General features: G+C 36.6%; 6 protein-coding genes across 6 annotated transcripts; 3 read left to right on the forward strand and 3 right to left on the reverse strand.

Annotated features, from left to right (window-relative positions):
- Nucleotides 1-3,723: 3,723 nt before the first annotated feature.
- Nucleotides 3,724-4,737, reverse strand: RHIMIDRAFT_277483 (uncharacterized protein). Its single transcript, XM_023612690.1, has 2 exons — nucleotides 3,962-4,737; nucleotides 3,724-3,902 (listed from the first exon to the last, which is right to left on the reverse strand). Exons 1-2 carry the CDS (start codon nucleotides 4,554-4,556, stop codon nucleotides 3,733-3,735), a joined length of 765 nt encoding a protein of 254 aa, XP_023467568.1. The 5' UTR covers nucleotides 4,557-4,737; the 3' UTR covers nucleotides 3,724-3,732.
- A 196-nt stretch (nucleotides 4,738-4,933) lies between these two features.
- RHIMIDRAFT_312220 (uncharacterized protein) lies at nucleotides 4,934-6,305 on the forward strand. Its single transcript, XM_023614789.1, has 2 exons — nucleotides 4,934-5,257; nucleotides 5,316-6,305. Exons 1-2 carry the CDS (start codon nucleotides 4,942-4,944, stop codon nucleotides 5,990-5,992), a joined length of 993 nt encoding a protein of 330 aa, XP_023467569.1. The 5' UTR covers nucleotides 4,934-4,941; the 3' UTR covers nucleotides 5,993-6,305.
- An 896-nt stretch (nucleotides 6,306-7,201) lies between these two features.
- Nucleotides 7,202-7,854, forward strand: RHIMIDRAFT_235856 (uncharacterized protein; the record flags this gene model as incomplete). The annotated part of the gene is made up of 6 exons (XM_023608429.1): nucleotides 7,202-7,210; nucleotides 7,271-7,360; nucleotides 7,410-7,484; nucleotides 7,536-7,610; nucleotides 7,658-7,756; nucleotides 7,816-7,854. The coding sequence occupies 6 exons, from the start codon at nucleotides 7,202-7,204 to the stop codon at nucleotides 7,852-7,854; spliced, it is 387 nt and encodes a 128-aa protein (XP_023467570.1).
- A 182-nt stretch (nucleotides 7,855-8,036) lies between these two features.
- RHIMIDRAFT_111128 (uncharacterized protein) lies at nucleotides 8,037-9,220 on the reverse strand. The gene has a single exon (XM_023605246.1). It carries the CDS (start codon nucleotides 9,181-9,183, stop codon nucleotides 8,347-8,349), a length of 837 nt encoding a protein of 278 aa, XP_023467571.1. The 5' UTR covers nucleotides 9,184-9,220; the 3' UTR covers nucleotides 8,037-8,346.
- A 2,156-nt stretch (nucleotides 9,221-11,376) lies between these two features.
- RHIMIDRAFT_277488 (phospholipase D/nuclease) lies at nucleotides 11,377-13,014 on the forward strand. Its single transcript, XM_023612691.1, has 4 exons — nucleotides 11,377-12,226; nucleotides 12,301-12,512; nucleotides 12,574-12,651; nucleotides 12,705-13,014. Exons 1-4 carry the CDS (start codon nucleotides 11,606-11,608, stop codon nucleotides 12,802-12,804), a joined length of 1,011 nt encoding a protein of 336 aa, XP_023467572.1. The 5' UTR covers nucleotides 11,377-11,605; the 3' UTR covers nucleotides 12,805-13,014.
- Nucleotides 13,015-14,816: 1,802 nt separating this feature from the next.
- RHIMIDRAFT_277490 (uncharacterized protein) lies at nucleotides 14,817-15,608 on the reverse strand. The gene is made up of 3 exons (XM_023612692.1): nucleotides 15,339-15,608; nucleotides 15,145-15,290; nucleotides 14,817-15,094 (listed from the first exon to the last, which is right to left on the reverse strand). Exons 1-3 carry the CDS (start codon nucleotides 15,490-15,492, stop codon nucleotides 14,849-14,851), a joined length of 546 nt encoding a protein of 181 aa, XP_023467573.1. The 5' UTR covers nucleotides 15,493-15,608; the 3' UTR covers nucleotides 14,817-14,848.
- Between the last annotated feature and the right edge of the window lie 833 nt (nucleotides 15,609-16,441).

The following is a 16,441-nucleotide window of genomic DNA, read 5'->3' on the forward strand; positions in this document are numbered from 1 at the left end:
TATCTCTTTTTAGTCCGATAGTTTGCCCGAACGTGCTGCTTTGTTCTGGAACGCGCTTTCATTATTATTAAAGCTAAATATGATCTCTATTGGTAAGAAAAATGGCATGGTTGTAAATTAAATTTTTGAGGCTAATTCAAAAATGAAGACGAGAGATAGACTGTCTATCAAGTCGATTCATGCAACGTGGCCATAGGCTTTCTGGCTACGCTTTATTCTCAGAAAAAAATTACTTAGGACAATGAGCCGAAATCATCAGGACATTTATTTTCCGAGGTAGAGTTGGGCGAAGGTATACTTTTCTGTGTTCATGTCGACTAAGTCTCTCATTATGAGCATTTGAATCAACATTAACAGTTCACCCATTAGATCGGATGATTGTCTTTTTTTTTTAGTTTTATATTTTTCTATTTGTCTCAAATAGTATATATATACCGCTTTCGAAAGCTTTACAAGAGTTTTGTTAACAGTACATACGATGGTGCTACATTTCTTTTGACACAAAACAGGCACAATCCACCATACCAACGACCAACTATTTTCTAAAGCAATCTTTCTCTTTTACCAAGTATTTCACGCTCTTGAAATCCATATCCGAACGCGTACTCGTGATTTTGTGTATAGTTTCAATGGCGCACTTTTTGCTACTCCCTATTTTCGGGGTTCAATCGAGGGAGATAGAGATTGGCTCCCGCGCGCGCTCCTTTTGCTTGATTTCTTTGCATCGGTTACCTTAAAGGCGCGATAGGCTTTAAAATGATATCCTTACTGAGAAGCAGTCTTTGCGCAAAACACATCTGCACAGCATTTGCGACAGTGTATGACGTAAGTGCTAGGCACACTACACAACATCTTGTACAACACTGAAGCATTGATAAGAGTAATAGAAACTAGAAATCGATGAGTCTCTATATAACCAATTAACATGGATTAATACAAAAGAAAGAAAGTTCATTATGACGAGCAGTATCATCTTTATATACAAATAGGATTATTACGTGCATTAATCATTGCCAATGAGAATTGAGCATAATACAACTATAAGGATATCTCCTTTTGTGGTCAGCCTTTTTTTGTTGTTCTTTCTTCAACCAATCTTTTACAACAAGATGATATGATTATAAGGTAAATACGACCGATGTGTTGTATGAAAGTTTGTACATAATGCTGATTGCTGTACAAATAGGAAACCTCAAAAAGGCCTACTGCAGAGCAAACATATAAGGAGCTCCTGATAAACTCCCTCCTGGACAATGCGTTGGCAGAGCCGCTTCTTGACAACAATTTGGAAAGGAAGAACCAGGCAAATTGCCATATCAGAGTAAGAACAAAGTCAACATTTGTTGACTATGGCGTGGGAGCACACAGTGAGGAGTGTCCAACCCTCATTATTGAAATGAAAGTTGACGGAAGGGAAGAACAAAGACACAAGGGCGACTTGGTCCAACTGGGAAACTAGATGAAGACGACCATCAACAAGGCCAAAAGCAAGAGCTACTGTGATGTACTTGTCTGTGGAGTAATAGTAGAAGGTGAGTTGTATTTTTTTTTTAAAAAGATGATCTTAACATTTAGCGACATAGACTTGTTGCCAAAGCTGTATGTGATGGAGTACAACCATCACAACACCTATGTAATGACGCAGGTAATGGACTGCGTCATTCCGATGACAAGGACCCGCATGGTTGGTCTTGTAAGGCTTCAGCGTTCCCTTCAAAACGTCAAGTTAAGGCTGAAAAAGAAGAACTCTGTTTAACTATTAGCTATTAATTAGTTCTACACTGAGCCTGCAAAGGATTCGCTGAAGCCGAACAGCCAGCATGCACACCTTCCGGTGTGTACAAAATGCATGATGGTAAATTCGCTTATTTTAAATGTGCACAAAGTTTAATGTTTGTTATTAACAATGTAGATAAAGATGAAATGCTCTTCTGTGAAGAAAAGTAGAAACGATGAGACAAGATAAATCTAAGAACTAAGCTATACAAGTTATGATTTCTTTTTTTTCGTTTTTAAAAGTTGATTGTGTTGCGCACATATTATGTTATTGATACAAATCGCTGCATTTCATCGTTAACTCTTTTAAACCATCATGCTTTGACATACTTTAAGCACTGTGCTAAGCCGGTTAAACCTTTGGAAATGAATTATAGGCAATTATGCCTGAATTTGGTAGGTTACGAACATATACAATAACCATTGATGAGCTTTTAGTTCAATGAATGAATCGCCTTATTTATTCAATATAAAAACTTTTCTTAATCTACGCTCAGGAACCTCAACTCATACAAGTATCAAATTTGTATTAACCGTTCCCACTCCTTCCATTAGTTGTACTTCTGCTCCCGTCAGAGTCGCTAAGAAATATAAGAGTAAGGTCGATAAAATTGAAGTACTTTAAAGGGAAAATGAATAGAACAAGGCATTAAATAGTAAGCAAAAAGCAAGTTCGTTGTCCTTCTTGTAGTGGACTGATCACGTCCGTTTTTCCAGCAAGTTGTGTCCTATGAACAAGGCAATAACAAAGCTTTCAAAGCCCAAAGATGCAGTTGAGAAAAATTTGGTGATCAAAACACCTTTGATTAACACCTTGATCCAAGAAATAGTTGGTCACATTACTCAATTAGTATACACTATATCTATCTTTGCTAATTACTATTTCTTGGAACTTCTCGAGAATAGTGAAGGACTACCTTTGATCACTCAGATTTTGTTCTACAATATACTCTCCGTTTTCGCTGGCTAAAGAAGATATGCCTCTGATAGTATAAAGAGGAGCTTCAAGGCCTTTTGTGAGTCCACTTCTCTTGCTCAATCTGGGCCAAAGCGAAGAGCACACGCTGTTCATAACGGCAGTGTGTTCTTTAACGCGCCGGTAGAAAGACGTAAAGAAGAGTGTTTCTATTTGTATTATTACCATAAAGGAACATAAAGTGTGTGGCTCAGAAATCAAGTGAGAGCATTGGACGCGCAAATCAGGGTTGGTTTAGACACGACAACAAATTATAAAGACATTTCTTGACATTAGTTGATCTTTATGAATGCTAACGACAATGATCCCCTTTGTACACCCCTAAAACTGCCCTAGATAAAAAACAGACTCATACGAATTGGAGTAATTTAAAGCTGTTGTATTACTGAATAACGTTTCATTCCACAAAATCAAAATTAAAAATTTCCCTCTTTTTCTTTTTATCAAGGGCAGAGAATGCTGAAAAAGGGGATGTTAGGAGTAACTTGGGTTGGCGTATACAGGAAAGGCTACATCAATGACCTCCTAAGACTCCTTTGTTGTGTAACTGTAGCAACCATAGGTAAATCTGCACTAAAAAGAATGCTTGGTAATATAAAACTGAAAAAAGTTTCTCTTACAGCCTCTCACAGCGTTCCAATGAAAAAGCAATTTACGACAAGTAGCAAAAGAAGGAGAGGGGGGAGTCAGCCTAATACGATATCCAAAAAGCATTCAAAGAATGATTTAAAGGAAAGAAAGGAGAGGATGAACTTGCGAGTGGATCGCCACGACGCTTTCTTTCCTCTTTCTCTTTCAATTCATCAAAGAGGAAAAGAGGAACAAACTACGTATACCATTTTTTTTATTTTACTTACACACACTCATTACTTTATACACACACTCATCAAAATCTCCATCGACCAGTCCTCAACATTGGCTTAACTCTCAAGAACCAGTAACCTAGCCCATACACAGCACCACCCACATGAGCTGCACTATCAAGAATACCGCTCTATAAACAATGAATTAGGATCATGTTCTTTTAAAAATCTACTGTCACTTACATTTAATGTACTTGCTAGATAGACATCAACTGCAGCAAACAAGCCTACACAAGCAAGAGCAGGCATGGGAATGATAAAGAATACATAAAAGGTAGTTTTTGGAACTACAAATATGCAATACAATGTTTAGTGTACCAATGTCACCATCCACACAACAACTTACATGCAGCTGCAAAAAAGCTGGCGAGACCCATGAGCGATCCAGATGCTCCTAATGATAATGTATTCATATTTTGTCTATAACCAAACTTGTTTGTTTCCAGCAAGGGTCGAATGTATTTTGAGTAGACTAACGAACTGAGTGAAGCGACTATGCCAGCACCTGTATAAAGCAATAAGAAGCGAGAGGTGCCTATGGCCGTTAATACACCTTCACCCATGGACTGTAGAACAAACATGTTCATTGCCAGGTGAGGCAATGAGGAATGTGAAAAGGTGGAGGTAAGCAAGGTATGATACTGACTTGCATCCATCGATGTCTTGTTTAGAGTAAAGTGACGACACATAAAGTCCAGCCAGCGTGAGTCACCAAATTGTTTATAAGAGTCCTTTGCATATTGCCAGCAACAAAAGACGACAACATTGGTACCAATCATTGTCCACAGTACCTTTTTATGATCCATTTCGTCCAAAAAACGACCGATGCGTCGAAAAGGGTTTTGCTGTTGTTTCATTGCTTTTGATAATGAATTGTCATAGTAATGAGGCCTAATGTATGTACGAATGGGTATCTTTGTGAATAGATTGTGTCTAGTCATTCTAGACACACGGCCTAAGGTAAACATATCGAATAAAATATAAAAAAAGGATAGGCGCGTGCATGGGCCAATCATTTTAAATTTCATTGATTTAATTTATCCTTTTATTTCATGCTAAATTGAACTCTACAATTTTTTTTTTTTTTCGTTTATGGAATGTATTCCCTTCCTTCTCTCCTGCTTTGTTTTCCTTTGAAAAGGGAAATCAGAGAATGAATAAAAAAGTGAAAGAAAGTGAAGAAGGAATAGGGCTGCTGAGGTATCCCTTTAAATAGATTTCATTATGCTAAACTGAACAAAGAAAACAAAATAAATAAATAAAAAAGTTATAAAAAGCCCTTTTTTTATTTTTATTTCTTTTTTCTTTTTCATTATTTATTTACTCATGAATAACTTTGATCCATATAATAAACTGTCACAACGGGAGAACTTATTAAACATGACGCGATCCCTCGTTCAGGCTGCGGATCTGTTTTTATGCTGCGCTAAAGAACTTGAATCTACATTCCAAGCGTCAAATGATAGTTCAAAGAAGATATTGTATAACTTAGTAAATCGGTTTGATCGTCTTGGTGCTCTGATGTCTATCATAAAGAGCATGAAGCACCCTGATTCATCTTTTCATTACGTACAAAAGGACAAGGAAGAACGGATCGTGATGGCAAACACAGATGACTTGGATCGTCCTGTAATTGAAGAAGGTGCGCATTAATTCATATATTGATTTTGTATTTATCACTAATATTTGATCATGTTCAGATGTCGCAGAAGGTATATTCGGAATAACAAGGTTAGAAGACAAACAAGTGACAACACTAACAACGACGACGACAACAATGCCCTTGGTTACACCTACGGCCAAGGCCTCGCAGGGAGCATTGTCAGCACAAGAATTTCTGGACCAATTTGAGATGTACGCCAGAACCTTTGCTCAATCTGCCAATATGTCAATCGGTCTTGTGTGGAGGGCGTTACTTGTGCACGCCGTGCCTCCTAATCGTCTGTCCTGGGTTCAAAATCATCTAATCAACAATAAGCACATGACATGGGCCGAAGCCAGACAAGCCTACTTGAATCAATATTCAGATCAAGCCAAGTTGGCGACTCCGCGTCAAGAACGATATATAGGATACCTGCTTAATTTAAAAATGAAAGATTATGATACCATTCAAAATTATAACCAAAAGTTTTACACTTATTCTACAAATGCCAACATGAATCTGAGTGAGCCTTCACTGTTCAAGCGGTACATTGACTCACTTACACCTCACTACCGATCAATCATGACAGCAATGATGAAGGATTCGACGATACCTCAACCTACTACTCTAAAAGTAGTTATGAAACGAACAGAACGATTGGCTTATGAAGATAAACGAAAACAAGCAGCCTCCATTTACGCATCTCCTCCTTATAACACTTATGATGATTTATGAATTTATTAGCTTACTATAACTTTGTTTAGCAAGATGTAAAAGAAATAAAAACCAGAAACAAGAAAGGAAAAAGTTGTCAACATATGAAAGCATATATGCACGCACGCAAATGAAGGAATTAGAGAAAAGGTTGGTCCTTATTTGAATAAAAACAGAAGCGTCTTTTTGTGTTTTAATGAATATGTGTCACGAAAAGAATATCAATTTAACCAAACCTAAATGATTCATTAGGTCTCGGAAATTGAATGTTGCATGAATGTCAAAGATACAATCGCTGTTGGCTCCACTCCGGCTTCGGGTGTGGTTAGAGCGCTTTATTTTCAGTATTATATGTAATTAAATAAAATTTTCACTGTATTCCCTTTATACCTTTCAAAGCCGCACACTATGGAACCATTATGTCAGATATCACAAATGAAGTACTTACAGCCGAAGAAATTAGAGAGTTGCAAGAAATCCGTGAGAGATTCAGAAATCAAGAACTCAGAGGCGAGCAACCAGAATTACAAGAAGATATTCAGCTCGAACCGGAAGCCTCTTCCAAAATGCAGCTTAAGAACAAACTCAAATAATACGCCAGGGAAACAACTAAGTTCGAAGGTGATAAATGGGCACAAATAGGGACGATCAACAGAGGATTAACAACGAAGATCACGTCTTACGAAGTGTAGTGTTATGTAAACACGAATGTATGAAGTGTTAAACACATTACACGAGTAAGTGATCTTGGTTGTTCCCGCCCTCCTCGTCCTTTTCTTGTTTCTGCTCTGTCTCTCGGCTCACTCAAGTAGATGAAGACCAAAATTTTTTATATTCAGTTATTTTATTGTCTTTTTATTGTAGTACAAGTTCGAAAAAACAAAGAAAAGGTTGATAACAACAACCAAGATCATTTACTCGTGTAACGCGTTCAACACTTCATATATTCGTGTTTACATAACAAATTTTCAACCGTACCAATTAAGACCAAAATCCTGTAACTTAATCCTCCTTCCTTCTTTCTCTATCTCTCTTTTTTCCTCTTTCCCTGCCTATCTCATCTCCTCTGTCCCATTGTACCATGATGGCATACTCGTGTGACCATGATAGTTTACTTTATCAGTTGCAAAAGTTGATTTTTTAAAAATTGACTTTGAATGTACCGGGATTTAAAACGTGGAATCAAAGCCACTCTTTCAATGAATTGTCAAGTTCTCCATTCCTTTCAACATGAGCAATGTAACATTGATATGACCTGATTTGTGTATATAAACTAAATATATACATTTTTTTTCCTAGAAAAAGATACCCTCAAAGAAAACCAAGATCGCAAAGCATAAAAAGAAATCAAGAGGAGAGTTAGATAATCCAAAGTTTTTGAGCAATAAAGTAAGACAAGATCAAGATCTAAATCATTTTTAGATTAAACAAGTTTTAGAATGCCATGTTGGAATTGATTGAACAAGCAGCTGGAAAAGAAGCAGAAAGAGAAAACAAAAAGCTTGCCAAAAGAGTAAGCATAAATGACATCCATTTTCCCTCTCACTCAAATGTTTGCATATAGCTGCAAGTTGCCAAAATAATTGAAGAAAAGGAAGCACAAAAGGAGCAAAAGAAAGAAGATAAGAAAGAGCAATTGGTAATAAATAAAGGGAAACTTAAAATGAAGCTAATCGTTCTGCACAGGAACAAGTGAAACGAGAGTATCTCGAATCCAAAAAGAAAAAGAAGGCTGAATCAAGAAAACAAAAGATAAAAACAATGCGAGAAAAAGAAAATCCTGTGGTATGTGAACCCATAGCTTGTTGTTATAGAAACTCATTGTTTTATTTTGCGTTGCTTAGGAAACAAAAAAGGCAAAGAAGGTCCGTTTTGCATTGTAAATCATATGAATAAAACACTAAATGACATCAACTATATCCAATGAGATGGCATCATAAAACACGGCTGTCAATAAACGTATGATATGACATACTTAAAAAAACGTGGTAAACAAACAAAGTTCTGGACTTGCTCTTTTTGGTGTATTTACAATGTTTTAATTAAAAAAAAAAAGGAAAATGCAAAGAAAAAAAATGTATAGGATTAGGATGAATTACATGAAAACTCCATCGTTTGACTTTTTAACTCTTCGTTTTCTAAGTGTACCATTTGCCAATTTTTCTTGACGGGTTACACGACGCGAACGCATTTCGGCATGACGATTGCGATAAGAATCCACAGCTCTCTGGATGAGACCACGACGACCGGAGAGTTGACTTCTGTTTAACCAGCAGAGTTGCCAACCCAATCTGTTACAAGTTGTTTCATATTCCCATCTGTTTCCATCATATTCCTCTCTGGGCACGTTGGCTCTAGGATAGATCTATCATTCATTAAATCATTATATTCAATGACCGTATTATGACATCACTTACAGCATTTTGACCACGAAAGTCTTCTGGTACGTCGTCCATATTGACGCTCTCGACATCGGTGCGAATGGTGTATTCTCTTACTTGTCGTTCATGCGAATAGAGAAAATTGATGTGTTCAACACCATTGATGTAGAGTGTTGCTGGTTCATGAGCTGTCAGTGAAACAACAGAAGCGACAGAAGGATGCGAAGAAGCCCGACGACGGTAGGTGCGAGTAGGCTTGTTGTATGTCTCGTCTGATTTTCGACGAACAGTGCGTTTGATGGCTAAACAGTTCTTGGGTGGACTGTTGCTGGCTGAAGGCGGTGGAGTGATCTCACGAGCTGATTTTCGGCGTGAGAGAGGGTACACGATAGGATTGAAGCCCATATTTTTAGGTCCTTCTTCATTTATAAGTGTCAGTGGTGCGCTCTCGGGTGGTGTTGGAGGAAACATCATGACCTGTGGTCTTTTGGGTTGATCTAGAGAAAAATGCTGTAGTGGCCACTCTTGTTTGACTTCAGGTAACCAACTCGAAGCGTTTGTGAATAAAGGATTAAATGTATCCATATAATTTGTGCTCGCGTTTGTCGATGTACTGGTGGATGGTGTCGCCGCATTTGTTAACGGCCATATCGAATGATCCATCAAATTGGACATATTGAGCTCGGAAGGGGCCAATACATGTAGAAAAGCGTTACTCGATTGACTGGGAGTAGGCAGTGGCCAGTCGATAACATTATCATTCTCTTGTTTGTCTTCGGAAGCAAACGTCTGTGAAGAGGTTGGTGTTAATGTGTAGTAACTATTCTCCATTTTTTCCCTTTTCACAAAAATACAAATTATATAAAAAAAAAAGGGTAAAATTCTGAATATCAAATTAACCGGTTTATAAACGAAATAGCAGCCATTGCTTTATGTGTGTGTGTCAAATTGTCTGTGCGTACTTGGTAAGACGATATGATGAAATAGGGTGAAACTATTCTGCTTGTATTATTGGCTTAATTCATTCTCCGGCTAATTTCTCAAAAAAAATTGCCTGAGACACGGCCTCTCGGAGAATGACCATATTTTTTTTCACTATTACAAAAACATAAAGAAACAATCTCGCGTTCTCATACGCTTAAACTAAAGAAACATGTTTGCTATTTTGAAAATGAACGCGTCCTTCATCACATGACACACACAATGGGCGTTCTAAAAAGTGAAGCTTCGGGGATTCGTCATTATTGTGTATAAAAAGAATACGCCCATTGTGTAACTTTTGTGTGTGAAGCAAACATGTTTGAACTACATTCAACATTGATAAACCTTATTCAAATTTTTCTTGCTTCAAACCCAATCATTGTTCAAAGTAGAATCGTAACAAAGCTTATCTTGTCTAGAACAGGTCTGCATAAAAAGAGTTTCAGATAAGGATCTACAATAATCATTGTCATTTTTTGTTTGTTGAAAAGTATGCTTTATAACGAAACTATTTGAAAAAGTATGAATAGGGATATAAAGTACATGACTAAGCATTTATCCTTTATAAAAGAATAAATGATATAAAACGGCCTTTTTTTTTTGCATAGACTGGCACAAGATTGGAAGCATGAATGGATGACAAGTTACATATGACTCTTTGTTTATTTCAAATTCGAAAATAGTACATCTTTGTTGAACATGAGAGAATGAAAAGTTTCATTCATTGATAAAGAAACAATAGAAAGAATTAAATTTCCCTTAAAGAGCATATGTTGTTGTTTGCTGCTTAAAGTCAATGCATTCGAAACTCAACCATATCTGTTTCCATTTACTCCGAAACCATCTGCAGAAAAAAGAAAACTTTAATATGTTATCGATTGGATGATTCAGAAAGAGACACGCATTAACTGATACTAGCCTTTTAAGGATTGATATATACATGATCTGTTCGATTAAATGTTTGTTTCTTTGAGCTAGGTAATGCTAAGCACTGAGACATTTCGTTTGTCCTGATAGGCAGAGTAGTACAAGACAAACTACCACAAAAGTAATGTAATAAAACCATGGCTTATAATAAAAACATTCCATTAGTTCTTGGGTGATGTGGCAGTCGTTTGTCTATAGATGAAGTACGTCTAGGCTCAGTAAAGAAACCTGTAGTAATTGATCACATTTAGCTTGCATATATCTTTTCCAGGGCAATCCAAAACTTTTTCATTCATATATCAGTCTGCCCTACAATCAAGATGAATACTGTTGGAATCATCTTTATCTGAAAGCTAATGAAAATCAGCCTAGAGAAACCAAACAAGTTAACGAATGACTTTAAATAATGTGGTATAAAGGCGAAGCTATCCTTGTCAAATGAGTTTATGAAAAACGTAGAATATAAAAAGCAAAAATGGAAACAAAAAGGTTCGTCAAGAAGATAACTAAAACAATGAATTTAGCATTTTTCCACGTGAATCCTTGGATCAGTAGTTGATCTATTTCTATTTGAACCATCGCTTTGTTTCTTTTGTTACCTTTATTAAAAGTTCACACATAAAAAAAAAACTGGGGGCTTATAATCAATTCCAGGAGAGGTACCTTTGTGTATATTGTAGAACGGATATACCTGAAAGAAAAAAGGTGTGTATTAGACGGATGAGTTATGAGTAAAAATACCGTGAATCATAGGGGAAGGTATAAGAGCGCATGTTAACAGTAGATTGCTTTTCCGGATGTGCCTCTGAAAGACAAAACGTAAAGAAATCGCCAAGAAATCTGATGGGAAAAGCCGTATTGTGGATACGGATGAATTTTATGTTTGAACTGCTGCGACCATAGACAGTTAGTTTGCTTGCTTCAAACAATAACTTAACAGAGCAGTAAATCATGCTCGCCCTTAGCAAAACCCTTTTATAGTCTTTGGGTTCGTCATTGAGCATTACGTATAAAGAAAGCCTAAACACTAGTAACGGAAAAGTCTTGTATGCTCAATATAGTAAAGTTGCAGAACACAAACTTTCATTAAACCACTTTCAGTTACACAAATTGAGGCTCATTACTACTATATATACTCTTTAGCCCTTTTACTATTTTCTTTTTCTTTTACTCTTTCCTGAAGAAAAAAATGGATCAACTATACCAACTATTTTGTATACCAAAGCCACCTGCGCTTTCTATTAAAGATTTCAAGGATAATAACTTCAATGCCTTTCTGGATAAGGTACGACTATAAGAACAAAGAGTGAAAAAAAAATTTTTTTAAGCTGTTTTCTATCAGTCGATGCGATGCGCGCATAGCATTTCCAGTGACGCAGAGCTGAAGCAAGAAGCATCCCAGCATATCAAAAGGCTAATATCCAATAAATCCAATAGTCCAAGCAATACGCTACGAACAGTGAATACGATCTTTGAGAGTGCATCCAAGGCGTGTCACTTTGATCGAGAGCGTGCTTTGGTCGAATGGATGCAAGTCTGTGTAGTATCTGCTGTTGAATTGGCCTTGAACGGGGACAAGTATCCTATGTCCGAAAAGCCAGTAAAGGAAGAAAAGAAGAGCCAACGAATAGATGATGACGATGATTTATCGTGGCGTGAGGAGGAAGAGGACTTTGAAGATGAATCTGGCGACTCGGATGATGATTATGTACCACCTAAAGTAGATGATGATGATGTAAATGCCATTGTGCCTGTCATGGATACACCCAAGAAAAAGAAATCGCCTCGTAAGAAGAAGAACGGCGATCAAGTCGTACCGTCCAACGAAACAGCTCTTTCTGTTGTAAAAGAAGGAGCAGGTGCCAAGACAATCCACAAATATTTCCTAGACATGACCTCATCCAATTCCCTACCCAATGGTTACTTTGCTAAAGCCTTCTTTTTCCCTTCAAAAGAAAGCTTCAAGGTAATGTATATATATATATATATATATATATATATAAAAGAGCTGAACAAGAAAATGCTTATACTATAAAGTAGGCATTCATTTCTGTACTAAACTCGGCCACAAAGACATTGGATATCTGCGTATTTGCATTCACAGACGATGATATTGCAAATGCACTCATTGCTGCCAAGAAACGAAAGGTAGCTATTCGAATTATTACTGATAATCAACAGGCGGCAGGTAAAGGCGCAGATGCAAAGAGATTATCGGAATCATACGGTATACCCTTTAAGACAGATCATACGTAAGTATTTGTCCTATTTGTCTAAGCCCTGGAATTTCTAACACTGTACATATATATATAGTCAGGGCTATATGCATAATAAATTTGTCATTGTCGACGGTCAAACACTAGTGAACGGAAGCTTCAACTGGTCCAAAGGGTAAAAATCACAGTCAAGATCAATCTCAAACTTACACTTTTTTTGAATACTAGGGCTCGTTTCAAGAATAGAGAAAATGTACTTATTACTAATATTCCTCTTTGTATTCAAGAGTTCCAGGCGCAGTTTGATGCTCTATGGAAAGAGTTTTAACTTCAATAATAGTAATGTAATTACATAAGATGTGATCTACAAAAGACACAGAGCATATAAATAGCCTTATTAAAAATAACCTCTCCTTTTGAGAACAAAACTTTCCATTATACAGTCTTTTAATAGGAAGCCGTATTTTGCAGTTTTTATTATACAATTTATACGAAAAAGCGACAAGTCAGCACGACATCTCTTTCTGGAGATAGTGTATCAGTCAATCGATCAATCTCAGCTGTCCACACATGTTGTACAAACAATTGTGTATCCTCACTTTCAAGATACATTACATGTTCAAGCAACCCATTTTTACAAAGAGATCTGTTCTTGTGCTGGCCTTGTTCATAAGCTTTGTACTTGCTCATTGTAATGAAATAATCTGATACAAAAGACGTTTCAAAATATACTAGGGCTTTTAATATGTCCAATTGAACTTTTCTAAGCTTTGGACGATGTAAGTCGTCAGATTTGTGGTCAGGCGTCGTGAATCGATATGCCTTTTGCCCTTCAGTTACAGTCACATTAGTCTAGGCGTAAAAAGAAAAAAAGAAGAGAAAGAATGAGCACTAGGATTACAATAAGATGGGGGAGGAACTCACTAACCGGTTGATTAGTGAAGAGCACGAAGTTTGATATTTCATTCAAACGCTTCCTATTCTAAAACAAATGAAAATATATAAAAAGATAGGAACAGGCCAGAAATACAATTGGAGGTTCTTTACGTTTTTTCTGTAGGTTAGACTTACTGGCCCACCTCCATTCATGAAGTTACCAGAAAACTTTGAAATTTTGACTGAACTGACGGCAGGGATTTTGAAGCTAGAAAAACTAGCGGACTCCAACTGGACACCAGAATCTGCATCATGTACATTTTCATTTATGAATGCTTTCTTTATGAGGTTGCTGTTCATTAGTTTCGGTATCATCCGAAGTGGCTTGTTTAAGACAATTCAAATTGCCAAGTTTCTGAAGGCAAAGAAGAAAGCTAATGAACAAACTCAAGACGTTGAAGAAATGTCTTACTATAATATCCTCTAGAATGGGATCAATGTGTTTTTTTTAGCGAAACTTGAGCGGTTCTGAATTGAACCAAATCTGCTTTTAATATTTCAATGTTATCAAAGAAAGTGCAGCCAAGATGTTCGTGTCATAAACATATACAGCTTCAATCACTTTCCAAGTTTTTAGTTTTGTGTGGGGAAAGTAGTGCATTTTAAAAAAAAAATAGTATTCAGGTATGTTAGGAATAAGATGAATACTACATGCACCAAAAAATATACCAAAAGTTAGACCAATCTTATGAACGCTACCTCCAGATACTATCTATGATGTTGTCCAGCAAAACCTTTGAATGCGTAGCATCACGCTGAACATGACTTTATAAAGTCACCATCTTGTTTTGTGTTTTTTCAAGAAGAAGAAAAGATAAAAAGAAATGTTGTTTTTATTCTAATTTTAAGTTGTCAGTTATATCAACAAAGGCCAGTTTGTTCACATGTAATTATGAAAACATAGTATCTTACATCACTGGGTAGCCTTAGATTAGGTAGGGAGACTTTGGTAGCGTGAGGCTGTAAAGTGACAATATAAGTAGCGCCCCAAGGAAGCGTCCGTAGCATTAGCCTATTTTCTGGTGCATAGTGTTGGCCATTGTTATTTTTATCGCCTAATTTTATATTTCCAAACACGGAACATTGTATTAGCCACAGAAATGGGCAAAAGTTCCATAGGACAAAAAGTATCGCTGTACTTCCCCAAAAATAAAAGGCAATGGCTATTAACTCATTCGTATTCCTAATTACAGTGATTAAAGACGGACAAGACTGTAACAAAACGAAGTAATATTACATGAGAGAGGATTAACAGAGCATATTCTTTCATACAGAATAATGAAATCTGTATCAGCTAAAGTGCTTGAGTGTAACATAGAAGTTTTTTGCTAGGAGTTCTCATGATAAAGAAGTCCAATTTATAGATAGAATTGATAATATATATATATGTATATATTTATTAATCACGAGAATAACTAGAAGAAGGAGGGCGTGATTCATAATGCTAAATAGGTAATAATGAAAACTACAAGAGAGCAATAAGTGGTCATTGATGACAATGTAACCATAACATATGCAGGGGCTCCACTGATGACAAAGAATGGTTTCCCAGAAGGACGAGCAGGTGGAGCAGGTGGAGCATAAGGTCGAACAGTAATTGGTACAGATTCTTTCGCACCAGTGATCGAGTCAGCAAAGACGATAGAGTATTGACCAGGAAGTGTATTGTTCGGAATGGAATACTATGTAGCATGTTATTTATCTTTTTTTTTTGTTACTTTATATAGCTTACACTCAATTGATGTTCATAATAGACTGTAGTATTATAAACCTTTCTGAAAGTAAAGCTCTGTGATGTGTCTGCGTTTGGAGTGATAACTGCTTCAGTATGGTTAAGAGAGGGGTCAGTTGTGGTAAAGAGAATGGATAGATGTAAAGCTATAAACCAATAAATAATCTCTTTTTTCCTTTTTTTTTATATCTTACTGCGAAATAGATTTGGATCATCTGGTAAGGTGTAACTTATAGGTAACATTTGTCCTGCAACAAAAGGTGCATTGGGCTCAGGTAACGTAACATTAAAAGTGGATAGAGCCAATAATCTCTGAAAACAGAAAAAAAAGAAGACCAAGAGAAGCATTTGAAGAGAATGAGAGAGAGAAAGAAAGAAAAGAGAGTCGTAAGCTATTTATATAAAGTAGCTTATATATGTTCTTTGGTATTGTTTAATGCTGAACCCTTTGCCCCCTCTTCGACTCCTTTCATTGATAAACAAACATTTTTATATGCAAATGATTTTTGCATTTTATTTAATTCTGATTGGCTAAGTTCATTATATTTTTGTACTCCACTGTCCCTTTCTATTTTTTACCCATTGAGTTGCTTTTTCTCTCTTTTTTTTTTTGTTTACTTCAAATACTATGCCACAGCAGCTACAGCTACAGCAACAGCAACAACAACAGCAACAACAACAGCAACAACAACAAAAATCACAACAACCACTGAGACTTAGACATCCTACACCTTACCATTTGATGGCAACAGGACAATTGCCACCTGCTCATCCATTATCTGATGTGAACAGTGGCAATAACCGAGATTCACCCTCTTCAGAGCCGCTGGACTTTAACGATGCCTTTCTTATGAATTCATTATCTCATCAAGACTATGAAGAAGATAATAATGCCGAATATCCGATGTATGGCAGAAGCGAATCGTTTAGCTCGACTGGACATCCAACGGTAAGTTTAATTTTTATTGAAGCATAAACTTATGAGGGCCGTAGTCTGCTTTTCCTATGGATATCCATCGAAGATCTTCTTCCAACATGACAGATTTAAGCCATGGTAGACAAGACGTCGTGTTTAATAACAATAACCATCATCCAGTGTTTGTGCCAAGCAGTAGTTTAGAATCGACACATTCTTTGGCAATGTCTGCGCCGGCAAATATGGGTTATGATTTTACTTTTCAGCCTACTACGACCACAAGTACCGGTCATATCCCTAGTTCGTCATCGAATAATTCAATTCCTCGAAGTTTTGAAGATGATTATGCGGCACAGATGAAGTAAGTACTTTTTTTTTTTT

The sequence above is a fragment of the Rhizopus microsporus genome (genome assembly GCF_002708625.1).
Source record: "Rhizopus microsporus ATCC 52813 unplaced genomic scaffold scaffold_5, whole genome shotgun sequence".
NCBI lineage: Eukaryota > Fungi > Mucoromycota > Mucoromycetes > Mucorales > Rhizopodaceae > Rhizopus > Rhizopus microsporus.